The following is a 27,901-nucleotide window of genomic DNA, read 5'->3' on the forward strand; positions in this document are numbered from 1 at the left end:
GAGATTAGTGTTGAAGAAATTGACTGGCCTGCACAGAGCCCTGATCTCAACTCCATCGAATAACAGTGCGATAAATTAGAACACTGATTGTGAGACATGCTGAATCACCAAACATCAGTAACTAACCTCGCTAATGCTTTTCTGGAAGAATGAAATTGCTGCATCAATGTAGTAAAATCTAGTGGAAAGCCTTCCCAGAAGACTGTTATAGCAGCAAATGGTAGCTCAACTCCATATCAATGCCTTTCATATTAGAAATAGAGTAGGGATGAACAAGCTTCCAGATATTTTTGATCAGGTGGTGTATTTCAGAATATAAAGGCTAAGTGGCTTTGTTGGAATTAAGACCTAAACAACTAAAGCAATGAGACCAGCGTATGGTGTTTGTTAATTGTGTGTGTGTTCTCTGAATGAGTTATCTTCACTCTCCATGCAAAATACCTACTTGTAAACATCTCACTGTATAAGGAGAGCATGATCATCCTTGATTACATCCTTCTTATAGCACTTACAGGAATGACCTCTTGTGCTCTCTTCTTCCCCACCCCATCCTCTGCCATTCTATGAAAAATTTCTTCAATGTTAATCTGATAAAAATGACTTACAAACTTATATGTATCAATCATATCTCTCCCCCTCCTCCACTTATTCCACCAGACTTTGTAAACTGAATTTTCTTAACTTTTCTTCATGCACAGCATTCCAAAGACAAGAAACTAACTTAGTCAATTGACTCTGGACCCTTTTCAATATCTCGTCATCATTTTGAAAACTAGGTGATTAAATCTGCATACATGGTCCAAATCAAGGTCTTATACAATGGAACCACAGTCTCCTTATAATTCAGTGTCGTCTGTATCACTGCCAGAATTCTTTGTGCTGTTCTCAGAAGTTTAGCAATGTCCTCTAATTTTAGGTTCCTATCCATTATCAACCTAGATCTCTTATTTTCTCCACCTTTTCCACTATATTCCCACCAAATGCACACTTGGTTTCTAATATTTATTTTCCAAATTTTAAAATCTTATGCTTTGCAACATCGAACTGGTAACTCCACTCCCATGTCCATTCAATTCCTCTTGTAAAGACTCATCTGCCCTATAATACCCAATTCTAGATATTTGTTCTCACTAACCTCTCCAACACTTTAAAGTTTGAGTCTTTTCACATCCCTCATGAAGTGGTACAACTTTGCCTACCTTCTACTCCTTTGGAATTTGGCTAAGACTGATATTAAGCAAGTATGTCAATCTTGTCAGCTCCCTGTAACATATCCTCAAAACACACAGTAATAAATCAAGTCCCCCAACCTGATTAACATCAAGTTCACTCGATTCTCCATATACCTCCTGCTCACTCACAGTCAGTTTCTCCTCTTCCTTTTCAACTGAACTCAAACTCTTCATGACATCACATTCATGAGGATGATATACCTTTATGAACTGATTATTTAACATCTCAACTATATCCTCTGCAGTGGTTATCCTTTTACCCTTTCACCAAGTAATATCATTAAATTAAAGATACCAAGAAATTATATACTTATTTTAATCCTTTATTCAAGTGTAAGCAAACAAAGTTTGCTCCTGAAGTATTTTCAGGACTGGGGCAACTCATATATAGAAACTAATGACTTCACATCACTTGCCTTAAATACTTCAGGTGCAAACTTTGTATGCTTACACTTGGATAAAGGATTAAACCAAGTATATAATTTTCTGGTATCTTTAATTTGTAGTATAACCAAGTGGAAAAACTTCCAACAACTCACATCATCCTTCCATAATTATTCTTTCTTCTGCTGGCTACATATCAAAACAACTCTCTAGGATTGTTTTTTGCTTCATTAGCTAACTGCTGCTAATACTGCACCTCTAATATCCTTTAGCAACCTAGTCACTTTCCTTGCCAGCTATTTGTACTCCTTACACAACTGATTATTGCCACTCATCTTATGAAATCTCCATAATGTCTTCCTCCTCTAGATTGCATGCTTAATTTCTTCATGCATCCATTTTAAACCTATCTTATTTAATCTTTGATGTTTGAATACATTTAAGCATTACTACTGCTACATAGTTCTTTAAGAGCATCCAAGTAGCACTGATCTCCTTCCCACACAACTCCTCATTCCATGATACCACTGCAAGCTATTTCCTCAGCATTGTAGTTTCACATATATCCTTTCCTCACAGGAGTCCTCATACTGTTGGCAATCACCCAGGTAATTATTTCATGATCACTCTCATCGAATGGAGGTAGATTTGACACCTCATTTACAATGACATCTTCTGATGAGATGATCAAATCTAATATACTTGAGCCTTGCATGCCCTCTGTTACATATTACCTAAGGTAGTTGTCCCTCAAAAACACAAGAAATTAATTTTCTTCATTTCCAGATGCTATTTTGCCATCCAAATCTATATTACCATAATTAAAATCACCAATAATGATCACCCCCTTCCTGTTTGCTTTTATATACTGCCCTTCACATTACAAGGCCTATAGCAACATTCAACTAAGTATCATCATCACCCTAGACCTCTTATTTCCTCCAACTTTCCACTAAATTCCCACCAAATGTATACTCTGAATCTAATATTTATTTTCGCCTTGCAGGAGCATAACTCCTTTTCTATCTTCACAAAGAATATCATACCCTTTTGTCTCTACTCCTATCAGAATGTTGTCCTCATCCAACCACATCTCACTTAATTCAACAATTTCTGTGAGAAATTGCATTTTAACTCTAACCAACTTCCTTGTACCATCACAGGCCTAATACTGGATAATATAGCAGAAACTGTCCCCAGAGATCAACAGCTCAGAAATTGAGAAAGCCATAAGTCTTAAAAAAACGGAAAAATTCCTGGCACAAATGAGATAAAGATCAAACATTTATCTTATTTTTGTTGCTTATTGTTGAAATTCTACAAAAATGTTATTATTAGCAGAACAAGATAAAATCAAAGATAATCCTCTTATACAAAAAAAAATTCTTATATAAAGTTGATCAGATATAAACACCTACAGATCAATCAGTCTCACTTCCCATAAGTCATTTATCAGTTATTCAAAGGACTACTAGAAGTAAACCATCCATATGAACAAGCAGGATTTATGAAAAACTTTTCTACAACAGTTCACTTGCATGTAATAAATCAAATTACCAAAAAATACAATGAATATAACAAACTTCTACGTGTCGCTTCGTTTATCAACTCGACTCCATAGTCATGCTGCTCTTTTTATCTACTCTAGTGGAACAAGGTATAAATGTTAAAATATATCAAACTATATTCCAGCTATTTAAACAAAAGCCAAGCAGCTGTTTGCACAGAAAGAAAGAAAGAGTACTTGCCAATTAATAAAAGTGATAAAAACAAGGTGACCCAATAACCCTACTTTTTATAGCTACACCTGAATGTATGTTCAGAAAACTTGACTGGACAAACAAGGATATCATCACATTAAGAAACTAAGCAATCTTCAATTTGCCAATGACGCTGCCACCTTCTTAGAAGATTCTACTGAATGGAATGGAGATGAGAAACAAACTGGACAACACAAGCAAGTTGGTGGGGCTTGATATGAATTTTACAAAAACAAAAATTATGACTAATAGCTCAAAAATTTATCTTTCTAGAGCAGAAATATTCTTTCAGACAAGTGTACCAGAGTATACGTATCTGTGAGCAATCATATTCTTCAATAACAGACAAGACCTAAGTGTAGAGGAACTGAAGAATGGAATAATTACTGGATGAAGGGTGATTTCTCCGTCTCTCAAAAGGAAGCTATTGGATTCTATTATATTGTTCACATTGGCATATGGTCCCAAAGCTGATCTTTGGGGAAAAAAAAAAAAAAAAAAAAACTTCCAAGTATGCCAATGAGCAATGGAGAGATGTGTTTTGGGAATTGAAAAAGTAGAGCAGGTAAAATGTTCAGACATTAGGCAGGTTAAAAAAAATTATTGATGTTATACAAAAAAGCCAGACAAATAAAGTGAAACTGAGCTGGCAAGTCGCTACAATGAAATGCACAGTCCCTGCTATACTTTTGTTTCTCAGAGTGAAAGAGAGCAGGAGAACCAGCAGGAGGTGAAGAGATGAGATCATAGGAATAGAAGAAAACAAACAGAATGAGAAAATATACAATCTGTCATTGCTGTCAACAATTTTTTTTAAGAATCTCCTATGCACTAATTCAAATTTTTTCATCCATTGTAATTCTTAGTACAGATTATATGCATTCTGATCTGCAAACTTTTTTACATGTTCTTCTTTTTAATATGAAATTCAATTTTATCCTACTCAAGACTAAATGGTGATCACTTCCAATTTCAAATCCTGTGTACACCATGGTGTCCTGCACCCAGGGGAAAACATCACTATCAACAATAACAGAGTCAATGAGACTTTTCTTATTCCTTGCCTCTTCTCTCCATGTGAATTTGTGCACATTTTTAAGTTGGAACATGGTGTTAGCAATAACCAGTCCATGTCCTGAGGAGAAATCCAACAGGTATTTGCCATTATTATTAGCTTTGCTCTTTTCTCCAAATTTTCCCAAAATATTTTTGTATGTCTGACAATCACTTCCTACTCTATTTAGATCTCCAACAAGGACCAACTTTTCCTTTTTCATTGTGTCAGTTGCTTTCTCTGAAGCCTCATAAAATTCCTCCATTTCTACTTTAGTAGAGCCTTCTGTGGACCATAGGCACGAATAAGTCTCATTGTCCAGTTTTCCATTCTGATATTTGCCCACATCACTCTACTTGATATTGCTTGCCATTCAAGAAGATTAGCCTCGTATTTTGTTCGATACTTTCGCTATATCTTCTTTTCCCTGACTGTCATTGTCTGAATATAACATTTTGTATTTATTGCTCAGAAAAACTCACCAGATTTTGTGTTTTATGTTTCAGTCGCCCCTATTATGTCAATCTGGCATTTATCCAATTCTTCAGCTAGCTCCATTTCTTTGCCATTCAGGCTTTATATGTTGATAGTACCAATGACCTATTATTACTCAACTGACCTTGTATACCTTCGACCAAGAGTCGTCATCCTAGCCTTCAACCAAGAGTGAGCAATGAACAGTAAAGTCATTAAAGAAATGTCAGATAACATGCAAGTTATTTTATAAAAAAAAAATTGATATTTTGTGCATGGCAATATCTCTGAAATTCTTAGTAGAGGTTATATGCATTCTGATCAATTCACACTGGAAGCTGATTTAGATATTTTGAAATTTTAAAATAAAAAAAGTTGATATTAAAACTTGTTTTTATTTCATTACTAACCATTTCCAACAGCTTACGTTCCTCCTCTTCTTTCTGCAGATCTTCCAAATCAATTTCTGGCTCAGCACAAGATGTTCTTCGAGAACCCTATAAATGAAAAATAAGTCTGATTATATTTCTGTAATTAATATTATTTCATTTATAAGGAAATTTCTTTAAATTCTACTAGGAGTGAGCATTATTGCAAAACCATTCACAACTCATAGTGTAATAATCTGTAGATCATCTGTATGTGTTAAAATACCCTTTAGCATTTTATTTAATTAAAAGTGTGTAAACTTTAATCCTCTCTTTATAGTTACCAGTTTCTTTTGCTAACTATATCATGAGAAAAATGCAATTAATTGCTTTCTAATATACATTCTATAATATAATGTATTTCTGCATTGTTTATAACATGTTTACATATAATAGTTTCTTCCTTTCAATAATTTTTCCTTCAATCAAGTGAGAGATTCACTTTATTGAAGTTCATATATGCAAAATAAGAATTGTAATTTAATGTTTTTGATGTATTCATAATATACAAGATAAAAAAAACTTATTTCAGTCAAAATGTGAGATTTTACCATTTTTAGTACATAATGGTTCTTGTTTCATGAATGAAGATGACTGAAACCAGAAGTATCATGTGTACTGCAACATGCATGACTGAGAAGAACAAGGTAACTATGATACAGCTTTTGTAAAGAAATAGAGGAAAATGTTTTGGACTTGACATTGAAATCTTTCACAGAGAAAGAAAAACATTTAAAAGTTTGTTAATTGCTATGTTAGAGTTGTTAGAGAAACGACTATAGTTGTTAGAGAAGAAATGTTTATAAGTTATCCACCACTATATCTTAGAACAGTAAAGACATATCAGGAGAATATATATCTTTATTAATTTTCTTTCATATAGAAAGAAAAATAAAGTCTGAAGGTGATTATTATTATTAACACCAGGCTCCTTATACCCTGTCACACCCTCCTTATATAACTTCCAGAGATGTTCCCTTGTTCTACCTCCTTCCCCTATTCTATGAAAAAATTTTTCCGCATTAACTTGGTAACCTTTACCAACTTGAATGTCTCAATCATATCCTCTCTGTCTTCCTCCCATTCACAAGGCTTTGCAAACTGCATTCCCTCAATCTGTCTTCATATCCCAAAAGACCAGTTACCACCTTAGTCAGTCCTCTCTAGACCATTTCCAGCATATTCTCATTACCATGAAAACAAGGGGAACAAATCTATATACAAGAATCCATGCAAGGCCTAATCAAGGCTTTATGGATTACTATATAACCAGAATCTCTTTATTTCAAGTTAAGGTCCTCTGAATTATTGCCATTATCTGGATGTGACAACTTGTACTATGTGATTTCTGAAATTCAGAAAAAAAGTAAAGATGACTGGTTCAAGACTTTTTTGAGAAATCTGGCAACTTTGTTTATCGTGAATATTACTCATGATTTTTAAAAGGAATGTGGGAGCATTTGAATTTAAGAATTTACAAATCCAGAGTTTTATTGAGAAGGATAAAGAAGAGGTTTTCACTGCTAAAGAAAAGAGACCTATTTCCTCAAACTTTTATTACAAGTGAGTGCAATCAAATGAACTAAATGTGCACTTTAAAATAAGCACATTAGAAGAGATTAAAATTTTCTTTTTGCTGAAGCAGATAACTTAATTTTGGGTCCAGTTTTTATTTATTTCTTTTTTAGTCATAGAAGGAAATATTTATTGAAGTCATCTTTGCAAGAAAAATATATAAACTGTATATTTTCTTTTTAATTAAGGAGTGCGAAGACTCAATTCTCTTGAGATTGTTTTGAAATAACAGAAAGGAAAGAATTATCATTAGCAATATATACATCTAGGATCAAACTTGTGTACTTGGTTTTCTTTATATATTTTAAAATAAAATAATAAAAATTTCTTTATAAAAAAAAATAATGTAATACCATTGCAGTCAATAGGACAACTATCGCAGATAAATTACTTGTTTACATCAATGTCAATTAGTACATGACTGTCTCAATAATGAACATATCATTGAAATAATTTTTGCAATTTAAACCACTTTTAAAAATGGTTTAGAAGTCGAGATTAAACTGAAATTAAAAACTAGTAGTCCTTATCATTTCTTCTAAGGCCAAACTCTAGGCTTTGACACATCCAGTAGTGTATGAAGTATCTATGAATCAGGCTGTAATTCAGTCTGATTCACAGCCAGGAAAGAACTGTTAACATTCACCTTGAAAAATATACTTTAGAATATTAAGTAGTCTTGATATTATAAGACTGTAGGATTGGATGGGATATCACCATGTGTATAACATATATATTAACAGAAGGCTGGGAAACAGGAACAATCCCAGAAGAGTAGAAAAAAGGGAAAAATAGTACCACTGCATAAGGAAGAATCAAAGTAGTAACAAGTATAGTGGTGAAGGTATTAGAGAAGCTGGTTAGAGACAAAATATAAACTTGGATTGATGAGAATGGAAATATTTTGAGATAGTATGGGCATGTTAAGGGGAAGGTAATGCTTTAATGAACTTGGTTTTATAATAGGGCAACTAGTGTAATGGACAGAGGAGATGCTTATACAGTGATTTATCTGGATTTTGCTGAAGCATTTGAGTACCACATGATAAACTACTGTTGAAATTGAGCAGGATGGGGGATGGACAGTTGTTTGATAGCTTGGTTAAGGGAATGGTTGATTGACAGGATTAGATGGATGAAAAAAACTGTTACTCTTAAAAGATTCTTCTTCAAAAGTGTCATATCATTCTGAGAAATGGCCTATGTTCTGCAGAACATTTGGCCAAAAAAAAAAATACAGATGCAAGAACTTCAAACCATCTAGGAGACTGCAATTTTGTATCTAAATCAACAAAGAAACTAGTCACATTTGCAGATTACAATTTGACTGTAATCGAAGGGCAAAGATACAAATAACACTCAACCACATGTACAATTAATTAAAAACACAACCACTGAAGATAGTAAATTTAAAAAAAAAAAAATTCTCAACAGGAACTACAATACCTGTCTTATGAATAATACTAACAGTAACCTCTCTAATGTGAAGGCAAACCCAAAGGCAACAAAACTGGAGTAAAAACTGACAAAGTGAATAATTAAGAGAGGACGGCATGAAAAACTGCAGAACCTCTACACTAGGGCTTCAGGTAGAAGAAGAGGACTGACTAAATTAGTAAGTGTTTAATTTACCCTCCCCACCAATAAGTGATGTATACAGGGCTGATATACATCAGTCAAAATAGCTGAAATATCTTATCCCATCCTATATTAATATTCATTTATAGACCCAAAGGGCTGTAACAAGATTATCTAAAATAATGCCCACAACACTGATCACCGCAATATTCTTGCTGGCCTGATTGGCTGAACGATAAGCATATCCGCTCTCCAGCCAAAAGGCTGCTGGTTTGAATCTGCCCTGGATGTTTGTGATTGTCTGTGAAAGTATTAGTGGTGGTGGTAGATGGTGTTGGTGTAGTTGCAGTTAGTGAAGAGTTGTAGAGTAGGTTCCCTCCCTCAATGAGTCTTTGGACTCCCGAAGGTGTTACATAATAATAACAGTCAACCAAATGTGCTTTCATAACCCTAACTGCTACTAAACAAGATAGAAGGTAGTTAAACTGCTTAAATGACAAACAGCCTACTATCTCCATAATTCAATATGTTGGTCAATGTTCTTTGGTCAGTCTGTTTTGCAAGGAAAACAAAGTCTTTGAGAGGGAAATCTCTGTTAAGAGTTTATTTTTCATTTGGTTAGACTATAATAAGTTTAGTTTAATCCTTTATCCAAGTGTGAGCAAATAAAGTTTGCACCTGAAAGTATCTTCAGGACTGGGGTAAGGTAGTGCAACACCAGGCAACTCGTTGCAAAGGTGGAGAAAGCTCTCATCACTCCTATCTCAGTATCTCCCATAATGCAAAGCACATCTCCTTGCGGATATGTGTAATGCTTATGCATTAAGGCAAGGGCCAACCTTATATAGGGTTGCACACCCTTTGGCAACTCCTATAGGTTAGGATGACCTCTCATTGTTTCTGCCTTTGTATCTCCACTACTGGGCCTGGCTCCCACTGACGAGACCTCAATAAAGGTCGAAACCGGTATGGGTAGTGGCCCTTGCCTTAATGCATAAGCATTACACATATCTGCAAGGAGATGTGCTTTGCATTATAGGAGATACTGAGATAGGAGTGATGAGATCTTTCTCCACCTTTGCAACGAGTTGCCTGGTGTTGCACTACCTTACGCCAGTCCTGAAGATACTTTCAGGTGCAAACTTTGTTTGTTCACACTTGGATAAAGGATTAAACTAAACTTATTAGAAATCTCTGTTAGCTCCATATGATATTAACTCATCAGTTTGAAAAGGCTTCATAAACGTGTTCCTTGAATCCTAGATAGGAAATGAATACAGGTCTTTCCAACCAAAGATTGTTGTACTGATTGTGGAGGACTTTAGTTTAACATAGCAACCAATTTTTTTATGACGAGTTTCTACATGTCAACTATCTAAGTGCTGAACTGATTTTGGGAGTTTATTCTGTGAATTCATAACTGCTTCCTTTTTTTTTTCTTTTTCTTTTTTTTCACACAACTAGTAACCAATATTTGGTTGCTAGTTGTGTGCCCATAATTGTGTGCTTCCATAATTTTATGGAAAGTTAGCAATTATTGCATTAAAAATCTGTGCAGTTTTTGAGTAAAAACTAATTTCAATCCAAAAGGTTTAATGGTTTGGCACAAATTCCTCTAAAAGGATGAGGATGTATTAATAAATTTAGTTTAATCCTTTATCCAAGTATAAGCAAACAAAGTTTGCACTTGAAAATATCTTCAGCCCTGAGGTAAGGTGGTACATCCCTTAGCAACTCGTAGCAAAGGTGGACCAAGCTCTCATCACTTCTTGTTTCAGTATCTCCCATAATGCAAAGCACATCTCCTTGTGGACATGTATACTGCTAGACCTCAATAAAGGTCGAAACCGGTCTGGGTAGTGGCCCATCCCTTAATGCATTGCAGTATACATGTCTGCAAAGAGATGTGCTTTGCATTATGGGAGATAGTGAAACAAGGAGTGATGAGAGCTTGGTCCACCTTTGCTATGAGTTGTTAAGGGTACCTTAACACTGAGGTACCTTATCTCAGTCCTGAAGATATTTTCAGGCACAAACTTTGTTTGCTTACACTTGGATAAAGGATTAAACTAAATTTATTATAGTCTACCCAAGTGGAAAATAAACTTCCAACATCTTTCTCTAAATCTAGATGAGGATATATTTTCCAAGTAAGGACCACTATTTTAAAATCGGTGTTAATGTTAAAAGATTTATTTTCCTGATGTGAATAATGTGACTTCTTAACAGAAAAAGAATACTCACTGGTTCTGTAGCCACTTCAATTCTGTCCAGTTCTTCTATTGCCTAGAAAGTATTTGACAAGTCATATCATTGAAGACATTAATACTGTATAACTGGTTATAAACAAATTTCATATTAACGCATGAAAATGAAGCATATATTAAAGAAAACTATAAGTTTTTTGTTTTTTTTTCAAATATGCCATTAAAATAGTTAAACAAATTGTAAAAGACTTAAAAATGCACTCATTCAAAGAATACAACTGAAAACGTTTTTTTAAAATGCTTATCACACCATAAGCCTATCACTAAGCAGAGAAAATATTTTGGAATGAATAGTTTAGTCAGCTACAGTTTGGAGTTTTTACTAATAAGCAAGACAAAGATGCAAAAGGATTCTACTCAAGTGATCTGTTGAAATGATTAGACTACTGTTATTATACTGAACACACACGAATTATACAGAAGGAACTTTTCAACAAAGTACTTATTAACAAATCCATAGTCAAGAGACTCACTGTGAGAAGTCTCTGTGAGAAGTGAGAACACATTCACACTTTTCATAACACACTCTGACAACTCATTCCACACACTCAATATAACGCTATTTCACAAATAATAATATTAATCTGGTATGTCCTCCGCCCCCCCTTTAGCACCAACTTAAAAATTCTTTGTTGTATCACCTTATCTATGCCTCTCCAGTAAGCATTGCAATTTTCTTTTCCTCAATTTCTCCACATAATCAGTACACTAGAGTCCTGATTGCTTTATTTACTCATTTTTGGAATAGAGTTCTCTCATCAATGGAACAAAATTCCAAATTTAGGCATAAATAGTTGTAAAAAAAGTTTTTTCATTTAGTTTTACACTAAAGTTACCAAGAAATTATATTCTTGTTTAATTCTTTATCCAAGTGTAAACAAACAGTTTGCAATTCTGATGTAGGCCAATCTAGATCCACAGAATCAAGATTGGTCTACATTATTGGTCTACCTCTGGACCCATTCCAGGGAAAGGTTTGGAGAAACCTGTGGCATTGCTCTCAACACCTCCAAGGCTTATGATAGGATCTGGCACTGAGGGGTTCTTAACAAGTCACCATTATTTGGAATGTCTTCGTCCTTGTGTTGGATTGCCAGTTTTCTCTCAGATCGATCCTTATATGTAATGGTGGAAGATGTTTTCTTTTCAGACTTTCCTGCTAATGACTGAGCCCTGAGAAAAACAGTCATTTCACCCACCCTCTTCCTGATTTATATAAATGACCTGCTTTCATTGACTGCAAACCCTATTCATAGTTTCATGATGATAGCACACTCCACTCATCTACCAAGCTTTAAGATCATCTAAATAATGCCCAGAACACTGATTGCTGCAATATTCTTGATTGAAGTGAAAGCAGCCTAGTCAACCTCGATGCTTCCAAAATGGTTTGCTTGTTTTCTCATAAAAATGACCTCACATCTTCTCCACTTAGTTTTGATAATATTTTGCTCAACAGTCACCAGATCTCTCTTCTCAACTCTTACTCGAAACCATTCATGACACAGTCATATCACTTCTATAGCATCATCAGCTTCCAAAATACTTAGTATCCTTTTCCACTCAAAATGGTACTTTCTGTTGAACAGCTACTTACTCTGTATAAATCCAAAATCCAACCAATACTGAAATACTGCTCTTATGTTTGGATGGTGCATCTAAGACCTCCCTAAAAATTCTTGATGCTGTTCAGAAAAGGGCAGTCTGGCTGATTAATGACACATCTCTTACAGACCCTCTTCAGCCACTTTCCTATAGAAGATCAGTTTCTTCAGTCTCTTCTACAAATATTTCGATAGCCATTGTTCAGCATAACTAGCATCCACTATGCTTCAATTTCTGACAGATCTACAGTAACTCGAGCAACAGCTGCTCAACATTCCTTCACAGTCAAACTGCATACTGACTGAACCTGCTACTAGCAGCCATCTTTCATTCCATCCAGCTCAATTCTGTGGAACAGTCTCTCCCAAGAAGCATTTCCAAATGACTACAACCTCCAACAGTTCAAGAATAATATCAATAGATTACTCTACTCCTGACCCCTGCTCACACACAGCATTTATTTTCTATAGCAGGGTCAATAAATTATGCAAAACCCTACTCGTCGTACAACAAATTTACTTACCCAAGATTACCCAGCAATTTAATGACACGTCACAAAAAGTCAATAGGAGTTCCGCAAAATAATTAATACTGCTGTACTGTGAATGAAGCAATTATTTATTTATTATTAAATAAAAATTATTCTATTTTGTTCCTTTGCAGTTCCTTACAGCTAGCAAATCTGCCCTGGGCAAGCATATTTGTTGAGTGCTGTGCTATAGGTTTTCTACCTTTCATGTGTAGGAGTAATATATGTGTGTGTGTGTATCAGTGCCGCCGCATGCCCATTTTGGTTGGGTGTGCTGTCGTGTGGAAGAACTAAAGCTTTGTGTTATGTAACCCACGCTACAAAATCCACATCAGTTTGACCGTATGATTGCATTTTTTTTATCGATGTATGAAAGTTTTGAAAGTGCATAGTGCTCATCTTAATTGATCTAATGTAATTGATTGTAGGATAACTTTAAAAACTTTAATTTATTAATTAATTGTAACCAATTCGCAGAGTGTGGGAACAATCTGTTTGTTTTTGAATTTATTAGAAAACAACAATGAAGGAGAATGCTCTATTTGGTTGGTATATATGAATTACTCAAAGGTGAAATATGTGAACCATCATTTATAAGACATGCGAGAATGGGAAATGAAAGGAAAGAATAAGTGAGTATAAATACTTGCTTTAATGGCAAACAAATTATTAATAATTACATTTGTGATGTGTGTGTCCCATAAGTTGCTGGGTACAGCGATTAGCACAATCCTATAAAGTCTAGACATGAATAAGTGAATTTATGATGGCACAATTAAAAAAAAAAAACTTACGAGGCGACGGAGAGTATGGCAAGAATAAATATGGTTTGATGGAGCAGCAAATCATCTCGCAAAATTTGTTGCGCATGTTATGTGTATATTTTGCTCCGTTTTCTAAGAATTTTCTTTGGTTTACTGAGACTCAGTATACACTTTATACAAAACAGGATACATAATATCCAATCGTTATCAGAATTATCCAATTATCCACACTTTTGGGAATCCTACATTCATTAGTTTCTTTGGTGCAGCGGCTCTTCTGTCTTATCAATCTCACATATGCCAGTATTTTGTTGTAGATCAACAATGTCTTATAATACACAGAAGTATTCATTTTTATTCAGGGATAGATAATTTTCTACTGTCTGTTGTTTCTGAAGACTAGAATGAAAATATCTATATTGTTAAAAAACTTTCCATCCTCAAACACAGATGTTATACTGCACAAGCAAGAGAAACAATTAGCTTTGTTTATCATTAAATACAATAAACAGATTTTTAACATCTGTGAACTATATTTAGGAACAATTAGTGTAAAACAACTTGAAGGACACACTTAATGGAAAAACACTACACTCCCGCAGGCTATGCTACATGCAAGCAAACAAAACAGATGAAACATAACACCTAATTAAACACATTTGTCTTAACATTCGCTTTCAAATTTTCAGTTCCAGGAAACATATATAACATCTGTTTGTTACAACAACCATTGGATACAGAAAGCACTCAATTTATGAAAAGCAAAATGAATATATATATATAACTTGAAATTAGTTTGAATTGTATTTCAGATATTCAATATCACCCAGACACTTAAATGCTAATTGCACTGAAGTATCTGGGTAGAACTAAAGCTTTGTGAAAATGCGACTGCTCGACATGGAACCGCAGAAATATGCTAAAAGCTAGTACCTGCCAGGGAATAAGGGAAGGGCAGACACCAGGTGCAAACGAGATGTGTTAATATAATTTCAAATATGGAAAGCATAAAGGTCAAATGAACAATAGCTAAAGCTAAAAGTCTTTAAATATCTAACAGAGGATCATACTCACGGAGCACATTAATTGTATATAATTTCCTTGATTAGCTGAATCTTCAGACTCATTATGATCTCACAAAGGAAGTTCTTGCTTAGCCAAATAGCATAGCATACATTATCATTAATCTATTTAAAATGTCTGTTTTTCTTTAACTGTTCATTATGATGAGTAACTTCAATTTTTCTTTGTCAAGGAGACTGTCAATTCTTTGTTTTCTAATCTTGAGATTTAAAAATAATCGAATATCATTATTATTCGGGACAACTCCAAGGAGTCCACAGACTCATCGAAGGAGGCCATAACATCATGTCAAGAACAACTATTCGACATTCACACAGTATCTATCATACCTCGCCTTGAACTTATTCACGGTCATAGCACCCACAACAGACTCTGGCAGCTTATTCCACTCATTCACCACTCTCCAAGTAAAAACCCTAGCGTTCTAACACACCTGCTAACCACATTCTTGCCCAGCATCCATGTATGGCCCCTAGTCCTCTCACCACCAGTACTATTCTCAAAAATATCTTCTGGATTAATCTTATAGAAACCCCTCAGTAACTTGAATGTTTCAATCATATCACCCCTTTTCCACCTATCAACCAATTTTTGCAACTCACAAATCTTCAACCTGTTCTCATAAGGTTCATTCCACAGACCTGCTATCATCTTGGTCACTCGTCTCTGGATCCTCTCCACCTCCTCCCCATCAAGAAGAAATCCTGGTGCCCATATCTGGGTACAGTAGTCTAGATGGGGTCAAGGCTCGATACAAAGGAACAATAACTTGTTTGTCTGTGCTTGTTAAAGTATTTTTCAGAAGCCAAATGATTTGATGAGCTGATTTAGCCACTTTTGCAAAGTGCCCCCTAAACTTCAATTCCCAATCCATCAACACTCCCAAATCCCTGGCCTCATCAATCTCCTGGAGTACGGTTCCACCAATGTGATATGCTGCTGCTAATCTTTTCACCCCAAAATGCATAACCTTATACTTTGCTAAATTGACATCCATTTTCCCTAGCCCAGTCCTCCAAACTATCCAAATCATCCTGTAAAATTTTGCCATCCTGTGCACTCACAATTGTTCTACCCAACTTTGCATCATTAGCAAACATGTGAACACTTCCTCTCAGATCCTTTCCTATATCATTGATGAACAAATTGAAAAGTAGTGGTCCAAGAACAGAGCCCTGCGGCACACCACTAGTCACAAGCCGTCTTTTGCCAAAAGACTCAACTTCTGAATAAACCACTCTCTGGTATCTCTCCAGCAACCATCCTCCTACCCATATCACCAACCCTATATCCATCCCCATCTGCTCCAGTTTACTGATTAGAGTACCATGTGGTATCCTGTCAAAGGCCTTTGCAACGTCCAGTAGAATCACTGTAAACCCATTACCCTTATCCAGTTCAGACGTCACTGTGTTATAAAACGTGAGCAAGTTACTGAGACATGATCTGCCCTTCACAAAACCATGCTGTCCCCCATACAATATCCCATTTTCATCTATCCAATCCTGTATTCTTTTCTTGACTAATTTCTCAAAGACCTTGACAACGGTTCCTGATATGCTAATCGGTCGGTAATTTACAACAGCAGTCTTGGAACCTCCTTTATGCAGTGGAACAATTTTCCCCTCTTTCCACCCCCTCAGGACCAACCCAGACCCGAGACTCAAATTAAACAAAATGGTCAAGGGAACTGACAATTCTTTAGCCGCTTCACGTACGACACGAGCCGGAATACCATCCAATCATGAACTATTGACATTGAGGTTTTGCAATAGACTACTCACCTCCACTTCATTCACCACAATTCCCATATAATCTATTCATTCATTCATTCATTTCTGCAATGTCACCACCTGGATGATATATTATTGCAAAGTCCTCACTCAGTAACTCAACTATATCAACTGATTCAGTTACCTCCCTACCATCGGCATGCTTTAAAATCATTCTGCCATATACATTTTTTCTTTTACTTACAACATATCCTGTTTAGGATTCTCTTTAGCCTGCATGGCCAATATTCTTTCATAATCCTTTATTGCTTTTCTTACCACACTCGTTACCCTTCTAGCCTGCGCTCATGTGCCTGCCGGTCACCTTACTCCTTAAATTCCCTCCATGGTTGTTTCTTTTTTTGCAGCTCAAGCTTAATGGTGTTATTCATCAATTTAACCCCTAGTTGATTTATTATTCAGACTCTAGGTATACAATCAGCCATTGCTTCATGCACACACTTCTTAACTGCCTCCCATGCACTATCAACTTCTAGCCCTTGCAGTTGTACATGCCATGGCACTGAACTAATCAAACTCCTAAGCTTGTCATACTTACCAGCCCAATAATTCCACATGTACCCTGTCTTAATTGTAAATTCCATACTTTTAGCCACCTCCCAAGAAAAGACCCTATGATCACTCTCACCAATTGGTGGCAGTGTGGTCATATTTGTTACAGCCAAATCCTCAGTAGCAATTACTAAGTCAAGCACATGATGACCCCTAGTATTTTCCATTACATGCTGTTGCAGATAGTTATCCCTTAATAACCGCATAAAATCCAATTCCTTCCTCCCATGTGTCCTCTCCTCACTCCAATCAATGCGACCATAGTTGAAATCTCCCATAATAATTACCCTCCTTCCACTCATTTCTTCTATTTGCTTGTGCATACTATCTCCACCATATTTTCCATCACCTGGTCTATAGCAGGTGATGAAAAGAACAAAATATAAACAACCTGGTGTATATTTTGTTCTGCTAGCCACAATTTCACAACAAATATCCTCAAATGTGCTCTTTTCTCTATCCTACAATTCAACTTCTACTCTCCTTGGCTACAGCTCATCAGCTATCATCAACAATACTCCTCCCCCCCATTTTATTTTCCCTGTCATTCCTGAACACACTATACCCATCACATTCAATCCCATTAGCTATATCATCTACAGTCAGTCATGTTTCACTAATGCCAATAACCTGTGGTCTGGAAGTGCCAATCATGGCCAAAAATTCTTCCTTCTTGTTTCTAATACTACTAGCATTAGTGTACATGAATTTCAGATCCCCGTTAGCCCCATCCCTACCTTGATGCCTTATACTAACTATCCCATTCTGATTTGTTGTCCTTATTTGCTTGGGCATATTATACTCATTCATACACTCAACTGCCTCCCTAAGGTCTGCATTCCTACCCCCCCCCCCCCCGGCCTTAATAAATCTAGTTTCCCTGATTCTGCACATCCACTTCATTCAACAACACTTTTTCAAGTCTCCTTACACCGAATCCATTCAAATGCAAGCCATCCATCTTATATAGATCCTTTCACCCATCAAACTCACTCCACACGTCCACAAATTCCACACCACTCATCATACATAACTGACGCATAAAGTCATTTGCAATTATGGCCCTACTTTTAAACACTTCACTGTCATACTGTGGCAAAAGACTAATCATCCTTCCTCTCTCACTCATTTATTTTGCTACCTCAAACAATTCATTCAGGTCCTCTGTCATTTCCATTTTATCTCCTTTCAAATTATTCATACCTGCCACAACAATCATTTCTTTCACCTTTCCTTTTGCTCTCTAATAGACTCAGTTACGTCCTTTATGGTCACACCAGGTTGGTACGATTTTGTCAAATCCTCTACTAACACACTTCATACTAATGAATCTCCATACAGCACTCTCTCCTTCATTTTGTTTAAGTTCACACATACTCTTATTTTTCCTATCATACTTTTTTTATTATTGGCTGGTACACTCAGTAGACTTTTGTTCATACGCTCTAGCTGCCGCTTTGCTCTTTGTGTCATTCCGCTCAACAATGCGATCTCACTCATAGCATCTATCTCATCTTTTTTATTTTCTGTTAAACCATTAATTTGCTCTGTATTAATACCATCATTCACACTTTCTACATTCACGCCCTCACAGTTCTCTGGTACAACCTCGCCATTTCTTATCATATCACTATTTTCTTCATTCTGAAGTTTGATAAAAATATCACACTCACGACCTGAAGTACACTTTAATTCCTCATTTTCCTTACATTTTTTACACACATTTACTCCTTTATTATCATCTAACCATACACCAACCACACTCCACAAACCTTACATTTTGCAGATAGTACACTGAATAATCTCCTTTATATTACAGTTAATGAATAAAGATGGTGAACCATTATTACTAGACACCATTTTCCTTCTTACTGGAGCCATACTCACTTCTATCGTACTTTATCAAATTAATAATGAAACACCAAAAACACACAAACAGACACACTAAGATACGCAAAGCAAACAAGACTACTTAATATTCAAGTAAATCTGTCAATGATAACTTAAAATAACACTTATCTTATCAGGAGCTCTCAACGAACACTACACACTACGAATCCCTCTAGCAGTAACCTTCGAATATGTGGTTTGATGCTTTAGAAAAAGCAACTGACACAATGAAAAAGGAAAAGTTGGTCCTTGTTGGGGATCTAAATAGCATAGTAGGAAATGATTGTCAGACGTACAAAAATATTTTGGGAAATTTGGAGAAAAGAGCAAAGCTAACAATAATGGCAAATACCTGTTGGATTTCTGCTCAGAACATGGACTGGTTATTACTAACACCATGCTCCAACATAAAAATGTGCACAAATTCACATGGAGAGAAGAAGCAAAGAATAAGAAAAGTCTCATTGACTATGTTATTGTTGATAGTGATGTTTTCTCCCTGGTGCAGAACACCAGAGTGTACAGAGGATTTGAAATTTTAAGCGATCATTATTTAGTCTTGAGCAGGATAAAATTGAATTTCATATTGAAAAGAAGAATGTGTAAGAAATTTTTAAACCGAATAAAAGTTGAACAGCTCTCAGATGTGAACTGTAGACTAAAATACACAAAAATTATTGAAGAAAAAATGAAAGAGTTTGAGAACAGGAACCAAACTTGGAAGATTCAGTGGCAAGCCTTGAAGAAAACCCTGATTGATTCAGCCAGAGAGGCATGTGATGAGGTAGCCTGCAAGGATAGAAAAATCAGAACTTCCTAGTGGACAGAGGAAGATAAAGAGGCAGTGAAGGAAAAGAAGAAAGCATATCAAAAGTTCCTGGCAAATAAGTCAGCTTTTGCTCTTAGAGAATACAAAAACAAAAGTAAGAAAGTGAAACACTGTGTAAAACTAGCTAAACAAAAGTCATGGGAGGACTTTGGCAAGAACATAAAAAAATAAATATCAAGAAGGTGGTAAGATATTCTGGAGGTTGTTGAAGAAGCTTAGAAATGGAGGAAAGATGCTGTAAAAGGAGTTAGAGATGATAAAGGTGACATGAAAATGGGAGAAAAAGATATCCTTGACATATGGAGTAATTAATTCAAAAAATTGCTAAATAAAACAAGCAGTGATAGCACAGTGGTAAACAACACTCAACAGGCATACAGTCAGGAATACATATCCATACTCAAAGTAGAAAAAGCCATCAAAGGCTTGAAATGAAGAAAGGCAGGAGTAGATGATATTCGACCAGAAATGCTGATGATCGGAGTAGAGCTCTAATAGTATCCATATATAAAAAGGGAAATAAAATTGAATGTGAGAATTACAGAGGTATTTCCCTACTGAGTGTTCCTGGCAAGATCCATGCAAGTATACTTGAGAAATGGTCGAGAAGAATTGTGGAAGAAAAGCTTGGTGAAGAACAAGCTGGATTCAGTCCAAATAGAGGCTGTCAGGATCAGATCTTCACTTTACGACAAATAGTTGAGAAAGCATGGGAATATAACAAAGATCTGTATTTAAGTTTTGTCGATCTGGAAAAGGCATATGACAAGGTGCCAAGAGAGAAGCTATTCAATATGCTACAGGTATATGGTGTCAATGGGGCATTATATCAAACAATACTTAGTCTTTATTTGAGTTGCAAGTCAGCAGTTAGAATTGAAGTACAGGAAGATGGTTTAATGTTAAATCTGGTATGAGACAAGGATGTACATTATTCCCTCTGTTATTCATTATCTATATGGATCACATCATGAAGGAAAGTGGTATTAAACATGATATCAGAATTGGAGATGTTAATGTCAGCTCTTTGCTTTATGCGGATGATGTTATACTTCTAAATAAATCCGCTACAAGTCTGCATGATTCTCTGACTAAATTGAATAGCTGTTGTAATAGATATGGTATGAAGGTCAGCAATAAAAAGACAAAGACAATGAAAATAGGCAGAATCATTGAAAATGTCAGCTGTGTTGTGAATGGAGAACCTGTGGAACAAGTAAAACATTTCAGCTACTTAGGCACGATTTTTAGTGAAGATGGTAAATTAAATATGGAAATAGACAACAGAATCAACAAAGCTGGTATGATAGTAAGTCAATTGAATAAATTCATATGGAATAAGAGAGAAATAGTCGGAACACTAAATTAGCTGTATACAAGACAGTGTTCAAACCAGTTTTAACTTATGAATCTGAGAGCTGGGTCAGAAGTAAAACACTTGACCAAAGACTAGAGACCGCAGATATGCGAGTCCTGAGAAAGATTAGAGAAGTGAACAGACGGCATCAATGGCAATATCATATTAAAAAACGAGGATATTAGGAAAGAACTTGACATTTTCAGCATCCAGGAATGTGTTAGCAAAGCTAATCTCAGGTAGTATGGTCACTTAAACAGAATGGACGAGGAAAGGTTAGCAAAACAAGTGTTCTCTTCCAGGTTGCAGGAAAACGACCCAGAAGAAGACCAAGATATAGGTGGATTAATATGGTACAAAGTGCCTTAGATGATAGAAATACAAGATTTGATAATGTTGGTGTCTTGACAAGTAACAGACTGATTTGAAGGAAAATTGTAGATAGGAAGTTAGTAATGATGTAAATTTTTCATGTAGTACTACCATATCCTGTACACCTCTTGAGGATACATGTCAGGAATTTGATGATGATAATGATGAATATGTGGTTGGGAGCACTCATGTTTTTGCACTGATGCAGTTAAAGGGTTAAGGTCAGAATATCCATGCTTATTCCAAACACCTTTCTCTCTGGAGAATCATAAATAAGTCCAAAAAAAAAGTCTCGACTGCACCTCACATCCAGTTAACCATTTCTACTGTACTATATTGTGAAATAGAAAAGTGTCTCATGTACTCAGTGTTTGCATCTTTGTGCATGCATCGTAAATATGGAAGAGAAGGACGAGGCTTACCTCCTTCGAGTACAGTCATAAATCTACAAAAGTTCTAGCAGAAAATGGGACATTCAATAGATCGTCAACAATGTTTCCCATTGTAAATATGGACAAAAAAAGTTATAAATTTATTGAAAACTATATATAAAAACTTGCCTACCAAGTCAGTTCACAGTTCATGTATGCAAAACAGATGACACATAGAAAACAAAAACAGCAACTCATGACAAATGACAATGTTCAATTGGATTGGTTGACACAATAACCAATCACAGCTGCTAGGTGCTATTATCTCTGAGCTCACCCAGCCTCACCTTCTAAGTGGTTTAAAAATACTAGAATGCTAAGAATTTGACCCGCTGCATCCTCTTTACATCTTTTCAAAGGTGTATGTATTTTCAAAGCACACACCTGGATTAACGGGAATGCGATGCAACGTTTATGCATCGAAAAGTGCTGCCCCTTCATGAGAGCAACGAAGCATTAGTATAGTTCGCCCACCAATTATAGATCCTTCGACACTTGTGCGCATCTCAGAAAAAGGAGAATCCATTCTGATAATAGGGTAATCAGTCCGTATAGTGGGATGAGTTGTTTATTATTACCGGTCGGAAAATTAACTTCTCTTTTATGATTATTGTAGTTAACTATATTGCTTGTATAACAGTTGGAAAATTTTACCTATAAAGCACGTGATTTTACGTGTTGGCGACCAATTCGGACGTCCTTCATTTCTTTCTCCCCTTCAGCATGAATCGACTATTCTTGGAAAGACGCGAAGCAGGGACCTACAAATGGTGGGCGAACTATATATTGTGTTTAATTTTAGGAATCATGTGAAGTCTGCAAACAATTAGGGGAGTCTTTAATGAGAATAAATGCAAAAATATAATATCAGTGATACTGATATTTTGTAGATGAGCACCAAAAACTAGCACACCCGGAATATTTACCCCTGGCGTGTGTGTATACGTATTACTAAATTCCATGCAGCTCCATTATTTGATGCTGGAGGAAGGAGGGAGAAAGAATTGGATGAAACAATAGAGGCAGATAAGTTAGAAGTATTATAGCTGTTATAAAAATTTGATGAAGATAAAACATTTGGGCAATATGCAAAAGAGTTAGCAATGCCTCTGACCCAGTTCAACTTTCAGAGTTTCAGCACATGCAAGATTCCTAATGGGAGGGAATACAAGACAATTCCATAAAGTGGAGCTTAGACTGATACAGTGAATTATAGACCAATTAGTATTTCTGGTGTAGTCATTAAGGTATTGGAAAAGCTGGTTAGAAACTGCATCCAAAACAACAGTAGTTACTGCACAGAGGATAGCAGAGTTGGATACCACAATATTTCTGGATTTTGCCAAGACATTTGACATGATTCTGTATTGGAAGTTGTTATACAAACTCAAAGAGATGGGTCTGCAAAATAAACCTGTGACATGGATTGGAGAGGAAAGGTGGGTGGCTGACCAGTGGTATACCACAAGGTGTCATGGGCCATTATTGTTTAACATATATATTAATAATATTAAGGAGAATCCCAAGTATAATAATCAGTTATTTGCTGATAATGCTAAGTTTTGAGGTAGAGTGCATGTAGCTGATATAGAATTCCAACAGAATAATGAACAGATTGGTTATATGGACAAATGACAATGAATTTAATTTCAATGTTGCTAGGTATCAAATTATGTATTTGGATGGAGGACGACATCACAGGCAGAGTACTATATTAATGGGAATTTACTGGAAGTAGTCAATGAAGCTAAAGTTCTGAGGATTATTGCAGACAGTGAGTTAAAATTTACAAGTCACAATGCTAAAGTTGTTCAAGTTATCACAGTAGATATCAGCATAGTTAAAGAACATTAATATGTAGAAATAAAGAAGTTATTTTCCCATTTAATACAAATAATATAAACAGTGACCTCTTAATTATATGAGCTTCAAATGAACAAACCTGCAATTAACCAACCTTTGAATCTGTTTGTGTATTTACAACTCCTGATACAGTACCACACAATTGTATCTTCGATTATATAACTGGCAAAGTACTCACCCATTGTGGGTGGATAATTAAGGGATTAACTGTACTATTATTTAAATCAATATGTAATATTTATTACATTAATCTTCTATGTTTTTTTCTAAATTACCAGACTTAGGAACATGACAAAACAGCTCTGAACACTATTTCATGTAGCAAAGCTGGAACATTAGTGCATGCTTTCTGTGTGATTATGCCTAAGTCTATCAGACATCATCTCTAGAATATAAATTCACAAGCCACTTTTTTCAGCCAAACAGATTTCTTCACAAAATCTCCTTTGTTTCCCCCCCCCCCATTCCATTATAGAGAAGATAATAATAGCAATAGAATATTGACATTCAAGTCAGTTTTGATGTGTCTTCTCTTTTTACAAGTGTACCTACACAGAGACTCTGGCTCTACTAGAAGAAAGTTTTATCACTTCTTTTTATGATGGCTTAATCCTCAATCTATCATGGTCTTCATTCATAAAAATATCTTAATTTCACAGAATTAGACTATGATGGGTGATTTCCAAATCAAAAATGAAGCTCACACGACACAGGCAACATAACATTTATATAATTTTTTACATTCTATTAAAGTTAGAGATATTAAGTTTTTAACCTACTTTTGTGTGTATTACATCTTGTATGGATGTTTTCCTTTCACTCATAGTTGTGTAAGAAAGTGCTTGACTCAACAAACATTTTGTTGTAGTAATATACCAGAAATCATCTTCATATCCTTTTTTCTGTTCAATTCATACTGGATTCTAATGATAACTTGGATAAAGTTTTTCTCCTGCAGCATCATGATTATCATACAGGGTGGTCTATAAATCACAAAGGGGTTTAAGCATTTAATACCCTCTTTTTATTTATTAATTATTCTTACTCTTTTTTTTTGTTATAATGAAATACAGAACCTGAAGGTTATTTTTTTTTATTAGATATGAAAAACCACATTATGTAAATGCATTCTATTTTTGGCTTCACAAAGACGAGCCATTCTACAGCATATTCTATGACAAATGTTAATATTTCTGGCTGCAGCATCATCCTAATTTCTGCACGAATGTTCTTCAGCTGTTGGATTGCCTTCATCACATACACCTTTTCCTTCAAGTGGAAGGAAAAGGTGTGTGTGATGAAGGAAGTATGGGTGATGGAAGAAGTCTTCTGACTTCTTTCTTCATCCATAGGAAGAAGTCGCGAGAATTTGATGGCCAATTAATTGCAAATCTTTGCGAAATTATTTGCTCACCAAAAATGGAACTCCAAATGCCCCAGGAGTTCCCTGCAGCTCAATTTTGGTTCATTGTTGGGTGGTAAACTTTTCCATGATTAATTTCCCAAATGTTCCTTAGAATACCTGAAAAAAAAATAAAAAATAAAAAAATAAAATAAAATGAAAAAATTAATAATCAAAAAAGTTATATTATAGCACTCACTCACTTGATAAAATGAAAAATCTTTGACAATGCACTGTTCATGTGCATTTTCAATTCCTTAAAATGATATTTTATGATTAACTTTTTTTCAGGATTTGCCCATTAATTGTTAATGGAGCAAAAAAGTTGTGTAGGATCCATGAAGGTGATTTAAGAGTCAATCAAGGAGGGGAAGGGGGGTCACTGTATTTTAAGGAAAGTAATTTAGAATAAAAAGGAATTATTGTTCTGTGAATTTTAAATTACTTAATGTCTTTTTATGAATAATCTGATTATTTTTTAATTCAAGATTTGCACCAATATGCATTAGCACAGACCAAAGTGTTGTGTTATTATCAAAAAATTGTTATAAAGTAATTAAAATTTTTTTTCTATTACTAAAACAAAAAATTCACTTACATTCTGCACGGCTGCAGCCACATCCCTATCTTTCTCATCTGTCATTAATTTACGTACACAGGCTTCAAGTTCTTGGAGGAGGAATCCATCAGTTGGGAGCTTCATTTGTGCTTTTAACCTTGGAAGAACTGAGCACAGCCTTAACCTTACATTGGGAACAGAATCTTCTGAAAAAATCAGAAGTAATTTTTATAGCTATGAAAATGTATTTTTGATTAACTGCAAAAGAAATACATTTAACTCTGCATCCAATTATTAGGCCAATGACTATATTTTTTAAATAGTAAAAATATTTATTTAACTATCTGGCTGTTTATATCTAAATGACATTTTATGTTGTTCCTAGGTTAAACATTTTACTGTCTATGATGAATGCAGATGATGGTTTGGCCTATATAGAATCCTGATCTCAAACCCAATAGAAAACCATCAGTATGAATTGCAACATTGAGTGCCACCTAGGAATGGTACATGAACTGGTGGTCATATTGAAAGAACAGGAAGGAGGAAGAATCGAAGAAATTAGAACAATTGTGGACACAAGTCCTACACAGGACTTGCATCTAAAATTGTCTACCCAGCTCCATGCTCCACTCTATAGATTTTCCTAATATTTCAAAATTGGGAATCTCAATCAAGTTTCAAACAAAAAACGATTTCTAAAAATATAAAAAAAAATGCAACAAAAAGCAATAAATATATATCCCCCCCCAAATTCCATGTAACAAAAAAGAAAAGAATATAAGCAATTTAATATCAACTTTACCAATATCTGAGGCTTCGATACCAACATCAATGACAACATGCACAACCACTTACATGCATCAAAACCCTATTCTTCATCAATGAAAATCAAGTGGCACCCTGTATGATTGGACTTTTCAGGTCCAAGTACTTGGACCTAGACTTGGCAAGCATTTTAATTTTTATTCAGACTCGACTTGATCTAAAACTTTTGACTAGTCTAAATCTTGTATATATTAATAACAACAAAAAAAAGAATATCGCTGATTTTTATTACTTGTACTTTTATTAATTAATAATACTCTAAATTAAAGATGTCAAGAAATTACATTCTTGGTTTCGTCCTTTATCCAAGTGTAAGCCAACAAAATGCTTGTGAAGTAACTTCAAACTTCACAACTGAACTACTTGCATATAGAAGCTAATGTCTTCTCATCAACTGTCTTAGTATCCCATAAGCATAGCATTATACATGTCCGTAAGGATATATGCCTTGCATTAAGGGATACTAAGACAACTGATGGGAAGTAATTAGCTTTTATATACAAGTAGCTCAGTTGTGAAGTTACTTCAGGGGCACACTTTGTTTGCTTATGCTTGGATAAAGGATGAAACCAAGAATATAATTTCTTAGCATCTTTAATTTATAGTATAACCAAGTGAAAACACTCAACAATAACAATAGGTGACACCCAGAGGGGAGAAAGGATGAAACCAAGAATATAATTTCTTAGCATCTTTAATTTATAGTATAACCAAGTGAAAACACTCAACAATAACAATCGGTGACACCCAGAGGGGAGGCCAAGGGCCCTGCCCCCCCCCCCCCCCCCAAAGAAAAAGAAACAAACACTAGAAAATATTCCAAAAATATTTCCCTAATTAATAAAACTCATTTTTTAAAATTTATGTTGTGTCTTCTATTCTATACTACTTATAAATTAGCAATCATTGCAGATGCTCAGTCATAGGTTGTATATGATTCGTAACGTGTATTCTCAAATCGTCTACTCAACTCAGTCCTCCCCCCACCCCAAGATTAAACTCTGAGGGCGCTACTGATAACAATTCACTGTTTTATCATCATATCTAACTGATATCTAATATAATATCATCATATCTTAAAACTATACATAATACTGATTTCAGGTTTAAAAAATAACAATCCTTATTTCACATTTTAACATATTTACAATTATCAATTTAAAATTTGCTGTAGCACACAAAGATGGATGTGATGCATGGTGCAGGCTGTTAAAGATAAGTATTAGTAGTAAGAAAACATATTGTATTTATTTCATGAAAATACCAGTTTTTAAGTTTGCACTATTCAAATT

The 27,901-nt window shown here is 35.2% G+C and overlaps 2 protein-coding genes across 2 annotated transcripts in view; both read right to left on the bottom strand.

Annotated features, from left to right (window-relative positions):
• Positions 1-18,959, bottom strand: part of LOC150097639 (uncharacterized) — a 64,609-nt gene extending 45,650 nt beyond the window's left edge. Inside the window, exons 1-3 of the mRNA XM_090406963.1 lie at positions 18,951-18,959; positions 10,730-10,771; positions 5,315-5,401 (exon numbers count right to left, since the gene is read on the bottom strand). Coding sequence (XP_090263089.1) covers positions 5,315-5,401; positions 10,730-10,771; positions 18,951-18,959 — 138 coding nt within the window. The remainder of the gene's footprint in view (positions 1-5,314; positions 5,402-10,729; positions 10,772-18,950) is intronic.
• A 6,683-nt stretch (positions 18,960-25,642) lies between these two features.
• Positions 25,643-27,901, bottom strand: part of LOC150097640 (serine/threonine-protein phosphatase 4 regulatory subunit 4-like) — a 296,902-nt gene continuing 294,643 nt past the window's right edge. The window contains exon 17 of the mRNA XM_090406964.1: positions 25,643-25,987. Coding sequence (XP_090263090.1) covers positions 25,779-25,987 — 209 coding nt within the window. The 3' untranslated portion in view covers positions 25,643-25,778. The remainder of the gene's footprint in view (positions 25,988-27,901) is intronic.

This window comes from Typopeltis vanoorti, chromosome 17, assembly GCF_054136105.1.
Source record: "Typopeltis vanoorti isolate ZY-2024b chromosome 17, IOZ_Tvanoo_1.0, whole genome shotgun sequence".
NCBI lineage: Eukaryota > Metazoa > Arthropoda > Arachnida > Uropygi > Thelyphonidae > Typopeltis > Typopeltis vanoorti.